The sequence below is a fragment of the Aspergillus aculeatus genome, assembly GCF_001890905.1.
Source record: "Aspergillus aculeatus ATCC 16872 unplaced genomic scaffold ASPACscaffold_18, whole genome shotgun sequence".
NCBI classification, from domain to species: domain Eukaryota; kingdom Fungi; phylum Ascomycota; class Eurotiomycetes; order Eurotiales; family Aspergillaceae; genus Aspergillus; species Aspergillus aculeatus.
Genome location: NW_017962993.1, coordinates 766,107 through 785,329, shown reverse-complemented (window position 1 = coordinate 785,329; position 19,223 = coordinate 766,107). Strand labels below are relative to the sequence as shown.

General features: G+C 55.1%; 3 protein-coding genes across 3 annotated transcripts; 2 read left to right on the top strand and 1 right to left on the bottom strand.

Annotated features, from left to right (window-relative positions):
* Nucleotides 1-1,089: 1,089 nt before the first annotated feature.
* On the bottom strand, nucleotides 1,090-9,000 carry ags1 (alpha-1,3-glucan synthase Ags1). Its single transcript, XM_020205945.1, has 4 exons — nucleotides 8,527-9,000; nucleotides 8,268-8,443; nucleotides 7,376-8,175; nucleotides 1,090-7,287 (listed from the first exon to the last, which is right to left on the bottom strand). The coding sequence occupies exons 1-4, from the start codon at nucleotides 8,881-8,883 to the stop codon at nucleotides 1,418-1,420; spliced, it is 7,203 nt and encodes a 2,400-aa protein (XP_020052418.1). The 5' UTR covers nucleotides 8,884-9,000; the 3' UTR covers nucleotides 1,090-1,417.
* A 4,231-nt stretch (nucleotides 9,001-13,231) lies between these two features.
* On the top strand, nucleotides 13,232-15,738 carry ASPACDRAFT_81731 (alpha-amylase). The gene is made up of 2 exons (XM_020205944.1): nucleotides 13,232-14,571; nucleotides 14,688-15,738. Exons 1-2 carry the CDS (start codon nucleotides 13,561-13,563, stop codon nucleotides 15,333-15,335), a joined length of 1,659 nt encoding a protein of 552 aa, XP_020052417.1. The 5' UTR covers nucleotides 13,232-13,560; the 3' UTR covers nucleotides 15,336-15,738.
* Nucleotides 15,739-16,274: 536 nt separating this feature from the next.
* ASPACDRAFT_54901 (alpha-amylase) lies at nucleotides 16,275-18,485 on the top strand (the record flags this gene model as incomplete). The annotated part of the gene is made up of 6 exons (XM_020202933.1): nucleotides 16,275-16,366; nucleotides 16,435-16,814; nucleotides 16,871-17,475; nucleotides 17,734-17,962; nucleotides 18,107-18,371; nucleotides 18,425-18,485. The coding sequence occupies 6 exons, from the start codon at nucleotides 16,275-16,277 to the stop codon at nucleotides 18,483-18,485; spliced, it is 1,632 nt and encodes a 543-aa protein (XP_020052416.1).
* Between the last annotated feature and the right edge of the window lie 738 nt (nucleotides 18,486-19,223).

Sequence of the window (19,223 nt, the reverse complement as noted above, 5' to 3'; positions counted from 1 at the left end):
GGCAAGATTCATCAGCTCCCGGGCTAGAACGGCCTAACGCCCGGTCCTGTCCCCACTCGACATTCTATCTAGAATTGAAAATCAAGAATACGGGAGCGAGGATTTGGCGATACAACGACAAACTCACCGACTAGGCGATTTCGTGCTTTAGCGGAGGCGGAAGTGGCTCGCCAACAGGGTTCATATCCGTAGGTGCTAACGCAGTTGCTCTCAGGCAACCCAACCCTACCTTGCACGGACAGCAGCTGTAACCTGGCGAGCAGTGTTGATGTATAACTCGAATTATCGGAATCTGAAGGGCTTGTACTATGACAATGCAACCAAGTCCCCAAATCGATATGCTCTGCACTGCTGATAGCCATTCGATCATGGATAGCCTACACTTGCTCCTGACACATGGCAACACGGTCGGGAGTCGTCAGTATGGAGACCCTTCGCCGCCTAATCTCCTCTCAAGAAAAGCTTGCCCTCGAAACAAGTTCTTTGCTCATCAGCATCTCCGCCAGACGGTTCGACCACTTTGCTCTTCAATTAAGTCGGTATTCCATGAATTCTATCTCGGTCCTATACCAAGTGCACCGAACCCGTACTGAAATGGTGATGACCAAGTCAGGGTGAGACTGCCTTGAACAAAGACAGAATCACACTCCCAAAGCAGCGGTGGTCGTCCCATCGGGCAAACTCGACCTCCAAAGAGACCACTGCCATTCTATGCAACAAAGACAGACAGACCCCTTGTCTCGGGCAGTTGACTGTTGAGCCTCTACCCAGTATCCTCATCGTATACGATCAGGACATCCCAAGCCACGCACCGTACATAAAGAAGAATCTCCCGCGGGACACCCACAACTATGAAAGCAGAAAGAAAGTCAAGGTACACCTAATGCTCGAACCGCGGACAGGCTGGAACAATCCCCTATCCACAAGCTCTATCCAGCGGTACGCTACGCTGATCACCCCTGCCCTGGAATTCCAGTGTCGGACAAAGAACCTCGACTCCAACACCCAACCACCACCCGCCGCCTACTCCCCTTCGAATCTACAAGTGATTGGTTCTGAAAAAGACCGTCTTGAACACAAGATGTATTTGGGTATCAATGGTAATGATGATGCGCGATGTATATATACACGTATATATGGTGGTGGAGTGCGGAACCCAGGAGCGCTCGGGGGCGTTGGAGAAAAAGGAGACAAAATAACCAGAAAGACAACAACAAAAAGCAAGAAGCGAACCCTGACTCGCAGTCTGTCAGGGCTGGAAGCGCAATTAGTCAGCCTATAAGCTGAAAACGTCTATACAGGATCATTAGATGTACATTGGAGGGATCGATGTGACGTCATGTCGTCAGAGATGAAAATGATGATGCTGATAAGGAAAAAAGGAGTGTGAGTGTGAAGGTGAGTGTGAGAGAGAAGACTAGGGCTTGGCCAGCTGCTCCTTGCGGAAGAAGAGCAAGAAGCCAGCACAGACGAGAAGCTGGCAGAACAGAGCCACCCAGAACCAGGCGTTGGCCACGGAGCTGGCACCGAAGGTCGGATCGGGGGAGATGGGACCAGGCCCGACATTGTTCGGGCCAAAGGCGCGGGCGCAGATGGTGGCGATCGAACCGACCACCTGCGAACAGATCAGGGTGAACAGCATATGCGTGCGCGTGAGCGTCTGCAAGAGGATGATACCGAAGCCGAGACCTTGAATTGAGTCCAGCACGCCCAGCCAGAGCCAGATACTGCGCGAGACCAAGGCACCGCCTGTATATCCGCCGGTCACCCAGGGCAAGAAGTAGCCGATACCGGAGACACCCCACCAGATCTGGGCCCAGCGCGGCGCGCCCAGTCCGCAGGCGAACACCGGCAGAAACCAGCTGTGCGCCTTGAAATAGCGGCTGACGACGAACAGGAACCCGGCCCAGACGAAGCCGTAGAAGACGATACACAGGATGACGATCTGCCAGCCGTGCGCGTGCGCCGACCCCCACAGGAAGCCCCAGTTGCGGCCGTATGGCGCGCTCAGGAAGAAGTTCTGCAGGATGACCGCCACGAAGTTCCAGAGCACGATCTTACGCCGGAAGACCGACTTGTAGAAGGAGGCGACCTTGCCGGGCGTCTGGTTGTAGTAGGTGGGAAGGCCCAAAAACAACAAGATGCCCACAGCCCACAGGGCGATGGCGATCGGGTAACAGATGGCGGTCATCTTCCACGAGTTGGCGATGTTGTTCGTGCTGGTCAGCACGCCGGCGCTAGACGCCTTGGTCAGGGTCGATCCCCAGTACCAGAGGGCAATCACGTAGGCGGACTGGATGCCTTGGATGAGGCACGCGCGGAAGATCCACACCTCCACGGGGGCACCACCTTCGTCACCGAAGTTGAGGGCGAAGAAGAGCGAACCACTCGACGAGCCAACCGCGTAGGCACCACTGCCGATGTTCTGAATCCAGCCACGGTTGAACTCGTTGGTATCCCAGTGGGCGGATCCGATCAACAGGAAGGCAAGGCCGTAGAAGAACCACGGAGCCGAGAGACACACCACGGACTTGAAGTAGCGGTACACCAACCACCAGCAGATCGAGGCGATCAGGTATGTAGTGGCGATGCCGTACAGCTTCTCGGCCGTCTGACCGACTTCACCGGTCAAAAGGGTGACCTGGTACGAGTTGGCGGCGATGATCTGACCAACCGATAGGAAGATCGAGTAGATGGGCCAGTCGCCGATGCGGATCTGCATCCAGCGCCGCAGTCCCGTGGGTGGGACGTAGTCCCTGCCCAACAGGAACTCGTCGTCGGTCTCGTTGGACTCCTCGTTGCTGCTGGCGCTCATGCGCGAGCCAGTCTCGTCGTTGTACGAGCCCATGGGGGAGGCGCCGTGCTTGTCACGGAAGATGGAGGGCGTGGGCGACTTGAAGCGACCCAACTTAGCATCGCGGAAGCGATCGAACCATTCCTTCTCACTCTGGATCAAGTACTCCTCGATACAGAACTGCGATTCCGAGTTCTCACCCGTCAGGTCTTCGAGCTTCTTGTCGAACGAGTTGTAGTACTCGCCCGTACTGTCGGTGAAGAAGGGGTCGACCTTCTGCAGCTTGAAGTCTTTCTTGCCGCCGACCACGGAATCGAGGGAGAGCATCGAGGCGCTACTGAGACGGTTGCGGGCCTCGTGGATGTTGGGCGGAGGCAACAAAGTCTGCGAGGCCGTCGGAGGAGTGCCGGGACTGGAGGGAACGAGACTGTTGTGAGGGAACCCAGGGCTGGCGGGGACCAGGACCCCCGATTGCCGGGCGGCCTGCAGACGGCGCGCCTCTTCCAGTTCCGCATGGTTGAGCGTGTACTCGTCATCCCCGAAGTTGTCCTGCGGGTCGTGCTCAATATCGGTCTCGTCGCCGCCTTCCTCGGCCTCGACGATGTTCTCGTTCTGAGGATCCGCACGCTGCGCACGCGGACGGTGACCGGGACCGGAGCGGTAGCCCAGAGACAGCTTGCGTTGCAGACCGCTGGCGGGCTTTTCGGTGGTTTCCGAGGTGGCCACGTACTCGCTGAGCCGGTTGAGGTTGGCATAGCTGCTCTCGCGGGATTGCAGCGTGGGCGTCTGCATGCCCGGAGCCAGCATAGGGCTGGCCGGAGTCGGGGCGAGGGCGAAGTTCGAGGCGGAGGGGGTCACTGGCCGGTTGTTTGTCTTGCTTCGTTCCTTGCTATGCACCTGGATTGCCGTCGTTTGCAGGATCTCCAAATCTTCAACCCACTGAGCCACGGGGAAACGCTGCTTGGCCGACCGGGCGCGCATCATCGCTCTCGTCTCCTCCTTGGAATTAAGGGCCGCGTCAATAGCCAACTTGAACTGGTGGAGCAAGTGGTATGTCGACGTCGATTCAACGTTGTACCACCAACCTGGCATCTGACCTAGTCCACCAACGCGGGCTCCGATACCCAAAGCACCCTTACGTCCGAACTCGACGGCGACGAGGCCGAAAGGTTCGTCACGCGAAGGAATAAGGGCGAATTCGGCTCCGGAGAAGATATAGGGCGGCAAACTCGTGAATTCGGGACGTGAGAAGACACGGCCAGGGTAGAGCTTCATCATATGATCGAGCTTGAGGGCAGCGAACTTGCCGTATAAATCAATCACTGGACCAACACAAATCAACTGCACGTTGGGGTGGGCCTCGAGAACACTAGGCATCACATCAGCGATCAAATCGACACCCTTTTGCATGGACCAACGGCCGACAAAGACCAGGAGATCCGCGTCCGGGTTGACAGTGAGACCGGCCCACTCCTGGGCTTGACGCTTCAAGTCTCCACGGCCAGCTTCGTAGGACGGGTCAACGGCGATATCGCCGCTCATCGCCTTTGCCTGTTCCTTGTCCCAGTCACCAACATCCGAAGGATCCGGGTTGGGGAGGTTACCAATCTTACGCAGACCCCAGAAGATGGGATAACGCGCGTACGACCGTTTACCGTACTTCTTGGAGACACCGACGGCACCGAAACCCTGTTGGTGCACACGCAGATAACTAGCACCGGAGTGCAACAAGTTGAACACTTCGCCAAACTGAACATAGTGACGGACCACATCCAGGCTCAAGTTGAAGACCTTGCACACTTCCTCGCGTTCCGTAGTGGTCCGCAGAGGCCACAGACCTTGGAACTCGGCGTTGTGCAGGGACAGACACGCCGGAATAGTCTCGGGCAAAAGGTAAAGCGGTGCCAGCGAACCGTGATAATCGTTGATGTGATAAAGGTCAATAGGGAAGCGCTTACACGCCTGGGCGATACACTGATTCCATGCAGAATAATAGATAGCACTGTTCAGATCGTCCATACGCGCGGGGTAGGGCTCTGACTTGGACTGTTGGCGGAAGACGGGGGCGTCAAGCAACACGTAAGTGATATTGTTCAACGTGTGGTATTGCACTTGCACCTCGTAGTCGTTGCCAAGGATCGTAACGTTCATGGGCTCAGCGGGAGTATCGACGGGATACTCCACTCCACCGACGCAAGGAACCACCCAGATAAGGTCCTGATGACCGAGCGTTTTACCCATCAGTTGGGCCATGACACCCAAACCACCGATCTTAATCTTGATCTGCCAGTCCTCAATATCGTACTCCATGGTGGCGATGAGAACCATGCGACGCTTAGCAGCCGCCGCCCCGCTGAGAGGCGTCGAGGTTTGCAACAAGCCTGACTTGTTGGCCAGACGGGTCAACGCGCCCATTTCCTTCTCCTCGGTACCACGAGGACGCTTCTTGAACTTGCGACGGATGGCCAGGGGGATCATGTTGTGCTTCTCGGTCACACCAACCTGGTTGAACTTGACTTTGTAGAACGATTTCATGAACACCCAGACGCAGGCGGCGCCGCTGATTGGGGGGATGATCCAGAAGAGCACGAACATGGCGATCTGAGTGGCCTGTTTGCCCACCGGGTACAACCGGAAGCGCATGGTGGCGTCGTCAATGATAACGTTCCATGAAATGTACGGAGATGGAGGGTGGTTGGTGATGTTGATCAGCGTCGCTGACAACGAAGAAGGAGGCATGCGGTCGAGAACCGAATCGTTATCAGCGTCACCCAACACCCAGCTCTGGTCCGGTTGACCATCCGGGTTCATGCCCCAAATGTTCAACTGAGCTACCGCGGGCCACTCGGCCGTGAAGTGATACTTCCAGAATCCCGAGCCCATGTCCTGACTGACCACGTTGTCCAAGCCGGAATCGTACCCGTACTGGTTGTAAGGCCCGTTCCAAAAGATATGGGGGAAACGACGAGGCACCATGTGGTCCCAATCCGCATCGCCCTCCTGCACGTAATCACTGCTACCGGTCCAGCGGCTCCAGTACTCGATACGGACGTGATGGCCCTTCCACGATTGTCTTTTAGTACCGGACCAAGGGGACTCGGTAATGGTGTCGTTACCACCATGGTACGGCAGCCAGTCGGAAAAGGTAGTGCCCCAGTTGGTCGAGTACCGATACTTATCAGCACCCGCAGCGTGATGTTGGATGAAAAGACTGCCATTATCATACTTGTGGAGCAGACTGGTCGAGTAGTTGGCCGTGGTGTGGATCATAGGGTTATCAATCTGACCGATACGGAGGAGGAAGTGGTCGATCGCGTTGGTTTGATCATCACCCGCTTTGTTGGTAACGTTGCTCACCGTCATGCGGTGGATACCGTTGTAAACCCCGGTCAACGTGGCTTCCCAGACAAAGGCCGTGGGGATGTGTCCACTCCACTCCGACTGCGTCTCGTTGATGGTGATGTTCTTGCAGGTAGCGCTGTTCTTATCGAGCACCGGCACCTTGCCGTTCTCCGTGGACGAATCGAAGGTAATCGAGTCGGAGATTCCGTCACAGTCCATCTCCTCATTGAAATACAGGGCAACCTTGACCTCCTCATCCTCGTTGGGAGCCACCGTCGACACAACCGGGACATCGTGCCCGGGAGTGAACTTGGTGATCATGGGCTTGGCCTTCACCCAGGACGAGCGAGGCACGTAGGCTCGGAAGGCATAGGCGTCCAGCGTCATGTTAGCCAAACAACCGTTATACTTGGTGGATCCATTGAACCCCTTCTTGTAAGGGCTATCGATCAGCTTCTGTTCGTCATAAGGGAAGAACAGGTTCTTGACCCAGGTGCCAGTATCATAGGGAGCCACGAGAGAGTAGTTCTCCCGGCTACAGTCGAAGGTATAGTCAATGGTACGGTTCACGTTGTGATACACCAACCAGACCGACTGGTTAGCTGCGGCGGATCCCAGGTCCTGGACCTCCGAATTGATGTCGCGCATCACCGACCAGATACCGGTCTCAGTAGCGGTTCCGTTGGAACCACGGTAAAACACCTGCTCGGTTTGGTTGGACAAAGAGGTGAGCGAGTACCCGTCGTTCAGAACCGGGAAGGCCTCGCGCAGCTGATACATGCGCTTGATGATGTTACGGACAGGATGCGATGGGTCGCGGTGGTCGTAGGTCACAGTCTGATCATTGCAACCGTTGCGACCGGACTCGATGGGCCAGTTGTAATACTGCGAAGACTCCAGCGAGAAACATCCATGGTCGCGCCACGCGGTGGCAGGCGACATGGCCTGACGGCCGAAAATATAGTTGGAGGCAGTCGCATCGAGGATGTAAAAGGCCTGTTCCTCACCCCAAAGCAGGAGAGGGATACCCGGGAGAAGCAGGGTGGTGACATACGTGCCCAACAACTGCCTCTGAACACCCTTTTCGACGGTCGGCCAACGGAAAACATCCTGGTTGGTGGCACCGTACATGTGACGGGGGTCGAATACACCTGTTTTTCCAGATTAGCATCATGCTCTCGCTGGGTTTATGCGTCCTTCGAACACGATTCAGCCGGGAATTAGGGCTATAGCACATACCAGTGTTGGGATTGACCAAATCATTGGTCTGGGCCATCTGATTCCAGGCGGTGACCAAATCGGGCTCCAAATCATATCCAGCCTCCAAATTACCGTCCATCCCCAGAAAACGGGTCAGGTAACGATAGATGGAGTAGTGGAAGGCGGCGCCATCGATGGCATTCAGACCCTCCTCGCGCAGAAAATACTGAGGGGCGGACTCGTTGGTGAGCTTCATCGCGTCCTCGGCCGAAGGCCACTGGTCGGGTTGCCGACCTCGGCCCAGATAGATCGAACCAAAGGTGTTACCGCCCGTGATTTCGCCGGCAATAAAGAAGTTCTCCTTGCCCACCGCCCGAGCACACTCACGGTATGCTGCAGACATGTCGCCCAAGGCGTCCACCGTCGATTGAGTCGCCTTATCGTACCGGAAGCCGTCGATATCCAGGGAGTAAATGATCATACACGAATGGCGGATCAGGCGTTCGCGCACGGGGGAGTACCACTCCCGCAAACGATCCTGGACCGAGGCGAATTTGGCCAACTGACGTTCCCAATCCGGAAACACACCGAACGCCTCGACATCTCCATATTGGTCAAAGTCACTATCGTAACAGCCCACCAGCTGGTCCGTCACCGTCTTCTGCACGGGATATCCGTCTTCGAACCAGAACCGGGGGTAGTCGCACGTCGAGTTGTAGTCGTTGCCAATGTCGAAATCCACATACCGCCGGTCGGTCTTCCACATTGCGGGATGTTCGTGGACCGAAAACGGCGTGGTGGTGTTGAGGTACCCGTCGAAGCCGATCAAGTCACCCATTCTGATCAACACAATCACGTCAGCCTCCATCTTCCGGTCGCGGAAAAAAAACAATTCAACAAGAAATGAGAGGAAAAATAGGGAAATACATACGTTGCTATCGTGTTGTCGAAGATCACGTACATTCCACGCTTGTGGATTTCCGTGATCGCATTGCGCCAGGTCTCCAAGTCACCGTAATGCATGTCCAACAGAGTCGTGTCCAAGGCCGAATAACCATCATACCCCCAGGGTTGGTTCATCAGCTGAGTTCCGGCCAGATACAGTGCCTACAAACCAGGAGAGTCAGTCAAACGTAGTTCCAAGAAGAAAAAAGAAATCGGGACCATAGAGTGTTTTCGAGACAACCGACCTTGATTCCCATGCCTTGTAAGTAATCCAACGTATCCAATAAACCCGCCACATCACCACCGTGACGCATCTGCGTCGACGAGAGATCATGCTCGAATAACGTCCCGTTGATGTTATCGTTGGTAGGGTCTCCATTCACAAATCGATCGAGGAACAGCGTGTAGACGGGGACTCGCCAGTTCTTCGGGGAGGGGAAGTATTGGCCCGTGTGGTTGGGCCATTCGCCCCAATAATCAAGCGGATCGGTAGCGGTTTTGTTCTGGTTGAAGTTGTAGGCAGCATAAGATTCGTTCCATGGCCAGGCTGCTGCTCGCGAGGCCAGCAGAGCCAGCAGTGTGCCACTGGATGCCCACTTCATTGTTGTTGCCCTCAAAGCTTTTTCTGCCAACAACAAACGAAGGGGAGAGGGGGGAGGGAGAAGAAAAGAGGGCAGGCCTCTATTTGGGAGTCATGTACAAGTACTCGTCCCAAATTCTTCGCTGGATGCAGAAAAACCAAAATAAGGACAGATTAGCTCGTAAACGTAAACGAATGTCGGGGGGAGGTGTCTGTTTTGCTGTTTTCGGCTTGTTTCTGATGGGGGAGGGTGGGCTACTGATAAGTAGCGGGGAGAGCTGTGATAAGGTGGGAGGAGGTTGGAGGAATGCCCACGCAGAACAAGAAGCAAATGCGGAGATGTGTTAACGAGAGAAAAGGTGGGTGAGGAAAGGAAGAGAAGAGGAAGAAGGAGGAAGAGGAAATGCAAAAGGTATACGAGGAGAAACGAGGGACCAAAGCTAGAGGGGAGTAGGAGAGAGTGAGAGCGTAAAGAAAAAAATTAAGGTGGAAAGCGAGTAAGCCGGTTGGGAAAGTAGAGGGAGAGATGTCGTGAGATTGAATATCAGGGCCGAGAAAGGCTCGATAGGTTAGATGCAACAAGTGGATCGAACGAGGCAGAGAGGCCCTCGTTTTTCTGCTAAGAATAACTACTAGCAGAGCACCGGGGCCAGGCTTACTAGAGACTATTATTCCCTAGAAGGAAGCAGTGACAAGTTGACGACCTTTTTAGTCCTGAGTAATTTGTGAACTTTGCGAACTTTGCGAACTTTGTCTCTTGGGTCTTTGCTCTCGTTGGTCTATTTGTTCTCTTCGGTCTCTTAGGCCTCTTCTTTGTCAAGCAAGAAGAGAGAGTAATGAGGGCAGAAAAAAAAGAACTAAAACTTTGGGATCCGCACTTATTACTCCGTAATCCATCCAAATTCCCTTGATGATGTCTGGTTTCCAGCTTTTACTTGCCTCTTTGCCGTGCGCCTCCTTCCGGGGAAAGGGTTCTCGATCCATTTCGCCTTAATATGTATGATGTACGTAGTATTTGTGAAATGTATGAAAATGCTGGTTCCTGCCGCAGTATGGATGCGACAAGTTAGATGAGGGATACAGGCAGACCCCTCAACTGAACCCGGACCCCAGGGTTTTTTTTTTTTTCTTTTTTGGGGGGGTTTTTCTTTTTTTTTCCGGTCTCAGTATTTTATTTTACTACGGCGCAAATCCACTCGGGACCAACCGACAAGACAGATAGACAGTGACTGAATCCATCACTTCTAAGCCCACCGCGGAGGGTCCACCCAGCAAAAGGGAGTCTAGTCTAAGTAAGTTGTCTTATCGTCGGGAGGCGCCAAGCAAACCGCCCCGATTGCAACCCATTCGTCTTTTTACGAGGTGGGCAAAAGCACCGGGACCCACGAGCTGACCAGGAGCTGTAAAATTGCCCCTGGTAAGTTACTCGCGAGAAAAAGGAAAATGGCAAGAAAAAAAATAAAGAGATAAAAAAAGAAAGGAAGAAGGAAAAAGAGGCGTTTGTGTGTGTGTGTGTGTGTGTGTGTGTGTGTGTGTGTGTGTGTGTGTGTGTGTGGTGTATGAGAGAGTGAGAGAGAGAAAGAGGAAGAGAGCTGAGCGGCACAGCCCAAGGCTCTTGTCTCAGTACTGCTGTGCTCAGTAACTACTGAGTCTCCGTAGTAGTCAAAGGGATCGGTCCCAACTCGGCCACCGGCCGGCCTCTCCGTTCGCGTGCGGTCGGCCTGGTCCCTTATCGCCCGAATCCAGCAGATACGGTACGGAGCAGGCAGTCCCCTAAACGCTACGGTAGGGGTGCAGGTATTTATTCTCCCAACTTCCCGCTCTAGATAATCCCAAAGATAAGAAGGGGCCTGCCTCGCCCCAAGGTGGCTTTCATTATTTCATTCTCTTTCTGTCCTGTGTCCTGTGGCAGTCAGCAAGGACGGTGTCTCCCCTTGCTAGGTAGTCAGCCTGTCCAGCCAGGGAGCAAGTGAAACAAATTATTGAAGACACTTGTCCGTTGTCCGTTAGAGAGGAGGAGATGGAGGAAAATCCAGAGGGCTTTGAGACAAGGAAAAGTGACATGACCCATTTGATAGGTCTGTTTGGGAGAGAATCCGGCTTAGTGGCGAGCCAGCGTCCGATCCAAACGGATCCTTCCGATTGGCATTGGGGGTTGTAGATTTGGAGTGATTGGAGAGAGATTGCACTCGGTAGCCAGTCACATTTTGTGCCCTGATTCTCACTTTGCTGCTTTGGACAGGGTCCCCGATTTAGAACCCTTAGAACCCTCCGCCTCAGGGCTCAGTCCCTCAGTCCATGAAAGCGGGCCTCGGTATTTGTGCATTGCAAATTACAGCGTGCATATGCAGCTACGGTAATTTATCCATGATGGCCCACCGGCCAGGGTCTTGGCATTGATCCTCTGGCGGGCTCTGGTTGGCTGCCAGCCACACCGTTCCATTCCATGTCTCAGACCACCGGTTCCATACAAGACCGACGATGTGATCAATCCATCATTCACCAGGGATGGAGAGCCTGAGGCTGCAATGCTAACTTGCCCATGACTGATCACTCACCGTGCCCCTCCTAATAATAGATTGATGCAACTTCCAGTGTCTCTCGCTGCTCCCGGAGAGTGGTTGTAAATAGGGCTCTCTCCGCGGACAGCTCCTCGCCACCCTACCCGAGGGCTATGTAGTCCATGTGGGATGTTATGCAACGGTTGCACTCGATCACTCTTTGGGATGAATAAGATGATCCGGCATCGTCCCGACGGAAGCCCCTCCCCTCCCTTGACTCATGTAGGGAGGAGGGGAGGGGGGGAGGAAGGGATTGTTCCTTTGCTTCTAGATTAGATCCTTTATTTAATTTTATCCAAGATTGGCAATAATAATATCTGACGTAGGTAGTGGTGGTGGTGGTGGTGGTGGTGGTGGTGGTGGTGATGGTGGTGAAAAGAATCCCAGACTCCCAGCTCGAGACTTTCTCCTGACCTCGCTTATCGCAGCTGCTGTTCCCGGTCCCTGAATGCCTTTGCTGCCTGAGGCTGGCAACATGTTTGTTTGTTTGTTGGTGATTCACGCCTATGCCTGCATGCAGGGGCCAACTCAGGCCAACTCAGGCCAACAACACCGCCCAATCTCCGGAAAATCCAGTCGAGTCCCTCATTCTAGCGAACAAACCAAACAAACCACACGTGCCCCTGTCAATCCCCTGAAATTACCCGTTGATCAGCCCGAGTCCCTTCCCTAAGTTCCCTTCTTCCAGTTTGCTCTGCAGTTCGTAGGAATAATCATAGGGTGTTCGTGCCCGGATCCACCAGTGCTACGGCCAGTTGGGCTGAGAATGGAGATCGAACCCTGATCGAAGTTTCTGCCCTGCCCTGCCCTGCCCTGCCCTGTCTTGCTTGTCTTTTGCTTTCGGATATTGTGCAGTCCAACCTACCTATCCACTACGAATTCCAATCATTCTGTCAACGTCCGCCCATGATGACACCCTTTTCCGATCGTGGGCATCCTGACAGGGGTTTATATTATCGCCGCTCAGGCACCACCAACCGGTTGCTTGACTATAAGCAAGCGAAAAAGGGGAACCAACGAATAGCAGGCGAGGATGCATGCGGACTGGTGGTGCAAGTGAGACCTGATATGGAGGTTGGCCCTCGATTCGTCGAGGGTGATAGGCCTGCAGCCGGTCTAATAGACTAAGAGTTCTCCTGTCTCACCCCCACCCACGCTTCTGTTTTTCCTTCTTCCCACGCTAGTCTAGACGGACATGGGGAACGTTAGTAGTTGACTTAGCCCGTGAACGGCAATAATCCATTTGTAACCGGACACCAGCGGGTGTTGTTGTACCTGCTTTTCTGCCGAGGAACTTCCACCCTTTCCAAGGAAATTCGGTCCAGCGGCCACTCAAGCCCTGGAAAAAGAGGGGAACTTTGCTCGAACTTTGCTCCCACTTGCTCCCACTTGCTCCCACTGGCACCCACTAGACTCCCCAATTCATCCAGGTTTACCCATTTTTCGCTGCAACAAGCATTGCCCCTGGATAGGAATGATGGACACTACCATATCTTATGACCTCTTATGGCCGCAACTAGCATCCAACTAGAAGGTGATGGCCCCGTCAACTAGCTGCTTGGGGATAGCTTGAAGATTTCTCCAGACTTAGTTGACTGCACTCAGTTGGTTAGGGCTTTTTCGCCTCTCTGGGCTTTCCCCCTCCGGTCGTGGCCAGCCATGACTATGTAGACGTTGTCGTCCTTTCCGTCTTCTGCAAAGTTATCTCCTCTTCCCAATCATGCCCTCTGCCATTCCCCTCATCTTATCGAGATGACGCTCTTTGCCTGTTAACGCATCCCATCCATTCCTTCCAGTTCATTCCAGCCTACTTGCTGTCATTCGTTCGTTCTACCGACTCCTGCCGTTCTTTCTGCATCTCTGCATTTCTGCATCACACACGCTATTCTCTTCTTGTTCGTCTCTCGCTCGCTATTCCTTGTTTTGGTCCCCCTGGTGGTAATGCGCCCATCGCTCTGGTGCTGTTGAACCGCGTGCAGTACACCAGCAGTTACCCTAGACCGAATTGACTGGAAGTAAATCTTCCCCTCTCCTTCTCTGAATCCTCCGCCCACCCACAGTCTTTTGGCCTTGGGGAGGTCGTGCAGCACCATCCGCACAAGATCTCGCGACACACGACACACAACCCACGACACACAATGGTTTCACTTGCCAGCCTCGGGCAATGGGTTCTCAGCATCGCCCTCCTCGGTGGGTATGAGACCGTCTCAGCCGCGACTACGCAGCAATGGAAGTCACGCAGTATCTACCAGACGATGACCGACCGGTTTGCGCTGCCCGCGGGCACCACGGCGGCCGCCTGTAACACCACGGCCGGACTGTACTGCGGAGGCACCTGGCGCGGCACCATCGATAAGCTCGACTATATCCAGGGCATGGGTTTCGATGCGGTGATGATTTCGCCCATTATTCAAAACATCGACGGTCGGGCCTCGTATGGTGAGGCCTACCATGGATACTGGCCGGATGATCTGTACTCGCTCAATTCGCGCTTCGGGACGCACCAAGACCTGCTGGATCTCAGCGCCGCCGTCCACTCGCGGGGCATGTATCTCATGATGGATACGGTCATCAACAACATGGCCTATATGACCAACGGCAAGAACCCCGCCACCAACATCGACTACTCGGCCTTGACTCCCTTCAACAGCTCGTCCTACTACCACAGCTACTGCGAGATCTCCAACTGGAACAACTACACGCAGGCCCAGCTGTGCCAGACCGGTGATACGATCGTCGCCCTGCCCGATCTGTACACCGAGCACGAGGATGTGCAAAACATGCTGGTCGACTGGGCCACGCAGATGATCTCGACGTACTCGATCGACGGGCTGCGCATCGACGCCGCCAAGTCGGTCAACCCCGGTTTCCTGGCCACCTTCCACGACCGCGTGGGCACCTTCATGACCGGCGAGGTCTTCGAGCAGAACGCCTCCATTGTCTGCGACTACCAGGACAACTACCTGCCCAGTCTGCCCAATTTCCCGCTGTACTACACCATTCTGGATGCCTTCACGCGCGGCAACCCGAGCGCCCTATTCCAACGGATCGCCCTCGTCCAGGAACTGTGCAAGGATGTCCCCGCCATGCCCACCTTCATTGAGAACCACGATGTGGACCGGTTCGCGTTCGCCAACGACGATCTGACGGTAAGCCCCCTTCGATTCCATTGAGTACAAGCCTGCGCATGACCATGAGCACAACCATGAGCATGAGCCTGAATGAAGAAAAGGGCCCTAAACTAACCATCCATCCCTAAATACAGCTGGCCAAGAACGCCATCGTCTTCGAGATGCTCTACGACGGAATCCCTTGGGTGTATCAGGGCCAGGAGCAGCACCTGAACGGCTCGTACGCGGGCACCCACAACCGCGAGGCGCTGTGGGAGTACGGGTACGATACGAGCTCGACGCTGTACACGCTGATCTCGAAGCTGAACCGGGTGCGCAAGCACGCGTACAAGCTGGACCCGGAATACATCGAGATGCAGACGATCCCGCTGTACCAGGGAGGTAGCGAGCTGGCGTTCTGGAAGGGCGCGTTCGGGCGGCAGGTGGTGATGCTGCTCTCGACGCAGGGCAGCACGGGCAGCTCGTACAACGTCACCCTGCCCATGACCTACGGGGCGGGCATCGAGGTGGTTGAGGTGCTGAACTGCGTCAACTACACGGTCAACGACTACAGCCAGCTGATCGTGCCGATGGACAAGGGCGAGCCGCGGGTCTTCTTCCCGGTGACGCTGATGCCCGGCAGTGGCTTGTGTGGCTTCAGTTCCAACACCACCTCGCTGAGCCATCTGCGGCTGTCGGCCGCCGCCGCAGCCCTGGGTTCCACGGCCAGTCCGACCGTGGCGCAGGTGTGCGGGAGCTTGGTTGCGATTATTGCCTTGTTGACTAGCTTGTTGCTTGTTTAGTTTGGGGTGTGTTGATTTGAAAATCATTGGTGTCCCCCGATCACGGGATTGATTAAAGCTTTGTCTTTCTCCCCTTTTCTCTCTCTCTCTCTTTACTGCTGCGGCTGCTACTAAGCAATTTCTCGATGTACATACTTTACATAGCTTGGTGTTCGTTCCTCGCTCGATTGGCGCTGTACCTGGTTTTTCATTTATTGATTTGGTTTTCTTGTTCGATTCTGCGGCAGGCCCTTGCTTGACTAAACTTTCCCCCCCCCTTCATGTAGCCGGAAATTCATCTTTCATGCTTCAATATGCTCAACCCTACGGCGCAGTCAGGGGCAACATGCATGCATTTTCCATCAAGTAATCTCGTCAGAACCGTTTAATCTCCAATGTCCCAATGTCTTCGCCGTGGTGGGGCGACAATCTGGAATGTCTTGGACACCACTTAACACCTTCGCTCCGTCCCCGAAGCTTGCATCTAAAAATGGACATCCCTCGGTTCTTCGACGTCAGGCCCCATTTTTATTTCTGTTCGACCGGCTTTTGAAGGGGACTCACTCCACTTGGCACGGAGAGCTCTTTTTTTCGATTGAATATTCTTCCGCCGGGGATTTCGGAGGGTGGCCGGTAATTTACGCGCCCGGTACGGGTATTGTGTCTCGCTTGGGCTGTCTTGCCTCGGATCGCGTCCTTCGAATGGGGCAAGGCGGTCACAGCTGTACCCGGCGGGCGTAATAAAAGCTCCTCGGGATAAACACATGGACTAATTTAGCTTAGGTGGTTAGTAGCTGGAATCAGTGGCTGCAAGCAGCAAACAGCACCGCAGCAATCAGGGGCCAATCCGATCTCCTGTATGTGTATATGCATGTGTATAGAGCACAGTCGCCACCAGCTATACCAGTTCCAGATCCATGCTCCCATAATTATAACATACACACGAATTAATCCAGTGCAATGCATTCCTTGCTGTGGTGTTTCCGCCCGCGCAAGCGAAGAGACCTCCATGACTGGAAGCAAATAGAGGGTCAGCCATCCCGTTCCCCCCCGTACGTCGAGAGATATATATTGAACGGTTTTGCACAGCCAAGGCCGACAACGTGGAATCCCAGCCCAGCTGGCACGACCCCAACGACAACACCTTGCTCTTTGAAGGCTTCGAATGGCACATCCCGAGCGACAATCGCCACTGGAGGCGGCTGCAACGCGCCCTGCCGGCCCTGCACGCCATCGGGGTGGACTCCGTCTGGCTCCCGCCGGGGTGCAAGGCGATGAACCCGTCGGGGAACGGGTACGACATCTACGACCTGTACGACCTGGGCGAGTTCGACCAGAAGGGCTGTACCGCCACCAAATGGGGCTCCTTCGCCGACCTCGAGGCGCTGATGGAGGACGCCCACGCCATCGGGGTGGGCGTGTACTGGGATGCGGTGCTGAACCACAAGGCCGGCGCCGACTTCCCGGAGCGGTTTGAAGCGGTCAAGGTTGATTCTCAGCGTATGCTTCTCCTCATTCCCAGTACCCAAGGGTGATGCTCACGCGACGAAAACCAGGACGCGATGTCGAGATCGCAACCCCCCAAGAGATCTCCGGCTGGACGGGCTTCAGCTTCTCCGGCCGGGGCCCCGCCCACAGCGCCCAGGAATACCACTGGTACCACTTCAGCGGGGTGGACTGGGACGACGCCGCCAAAGAGAACGCGATCTTCCGGATCTGCGGCGCGGGGAAGCCCGGCTGGGCGGAGGACGTGGGCCGGGAGCTGGGGAACTACGACTACCTGATGTTCGCGGACCTGGACTACTCGCACCCGGAGGTGCGCGCGGACGTGCTGCGCTGGGGCACCTGGATCGGCCAGCGGCTGGGGTTGAAGGGGATGCGGCTGGACGCGGCGAAGCACTTCTCCATGCGGTTCCAGAAGGCGTTCGCGGCGCACATGCGCGCGACCACAGACCCGGATTTCGTCGTCATCGGCGAGTACTGGACGGGGGATGTGCAGGAGCTGGTGCGGTACGTCCAGACCGAGATGGAGGGGACGGTGGTCGCGGTCGACGCGCCGCTGGTGCATAATTTCTCGCGGGTGTCGTTGGAGAAAGGCCGTGGGGATCTGCGGCGCGTGCTGCGGGGGACGTTGGTCGAACGGTGTGGGGCGAATGCTTTGGTATGTCCGTTCTAGCTATTTAATTCTGAGGGAGGGGGAGTCGATGAGAAAAGGGGGGGTGAAGGTGAGGTTGAGGGAGTGCTAACCTTGGAGCATAGACATTCGTCGAGAACCATGACACGGTAAGTGCAGCGCACCAATGCACCCTTAATATAGGATCACTAACCGAAAGCCAGCAACCCGGCCAAATGATGGAGGTAAGAACCTCCCCACCCCCAAGATCCATCCACAGCCTTATCAAAACTGACCCCTGTGCAGAACACCATCACCCCGGACTTCAAACTCCTCGCCTACGCCCTCATCCTCCTCCGCCAAGAAGGCCGCCCATGCCTCTTCTACGGCGACCTGTACGGCATCTGGGACGCCCAGACACAACAAGCCCACCGCGACCCGGCCTACGCCTACCACCTCCCCATCCTCACCCGCACCCGCAAGCTCTTCGCCTACGGCGAGCAACAGGACTACTTCGACCAAGCGCATTGCATCGGTACGTTCCCGCAGACCTACCATCCTCCAAGTCAATTAGCAAATCCCCCAATGCCCCAATCGGGCGATGACTTCATGACTTCGTAACATAAATTCCCTCACGTGGCGGCCTTTCGTATCTGACCCCACCCGTGTGCAACCGCAGGCTTCGTCCGATACGGCAACGCCCGCCACCCGGCGGGATTGGCGTGTGTGTTAAGCAACGCGCCCGGGCGTGCCACGAAGCGCATGTATGTCGGGCAGCGACACGCGCAGGCGACGTGGACGGAGGTGTTGGAGGGCGACAGCAGCAAAATGGGTGCGGTGGTGATTGACGCGCGGGGGTATGGGGAGTTCCCCGTGGAGGGAGGGGGGGTAAGCGTTTGGGTTGATGCGGCGGCCCCGGACCGCGGGAGGCTGAATGACCCGTTGTATGTGACTCTCCTTGGTGGTTTGTGTGGGATGAGATGGAGCTGACTCACAGTTTTGCGAATGCAGTGATCATGACATCTATGGGTATCTACGGTAAGGTGAGCAAAAGGTAAGAAGGGTTACACTCACCGGACCGAGCCATGGACCACCCCAATGAACCGGGATACGAGGGCTGGCTGGCTGACACCACCACTGCCCGACCAGCACAACCAGCACAAAAAGTAAAATAAAGTCAATGAGACCCCCAAGAGTCTACACTCCCCAATCAGGCAATTCCTCTCCTCCATGAAGTAAATATTAAGTAATCCGAATGCAAGTGGGGCAGTGCACTGAAACATCATTGCCAATAGGTCTCTGACTTTCTGTTGACTGACTGACAGACAGACAACACTCTGCACCCTATGCATCTCATCTCATCTCATTTCCTCTCATCACCACACTCTCTCCTATCAATGGAAGCGTCAAGTCAATTCCCCCTGTCCATCACTGCAACACTGCAGGGATGTCAATCCTTCGCATGCAGGAAAGTGTAGAGCTCATTTCCCTTATCTCATGGCTTCGCGCCAAGCCCGCATCCACTCACCCACCCACAAAGCCTCATCGTATCGAGCAACCCGCCGAGAACAGAGCAGGAAGAGGCGCCCCTCAAGCAGGCTTGCACTTCCTACCAGATCCGAAAACAGATTGAGACACTATGCCGGGTGGGGATTGGTCCTCTTGCTGTTCCTGGCATGAAACCCACCAGACTTGAAAGGCAAAGGAAAGAAAATAAATGTCTCGGAAGAGAGAATCCGGTGTGGTTGACCAGTGCTTTTTTCGTGGTGGTGGTCAGACAAGGACTGAAAAACTCA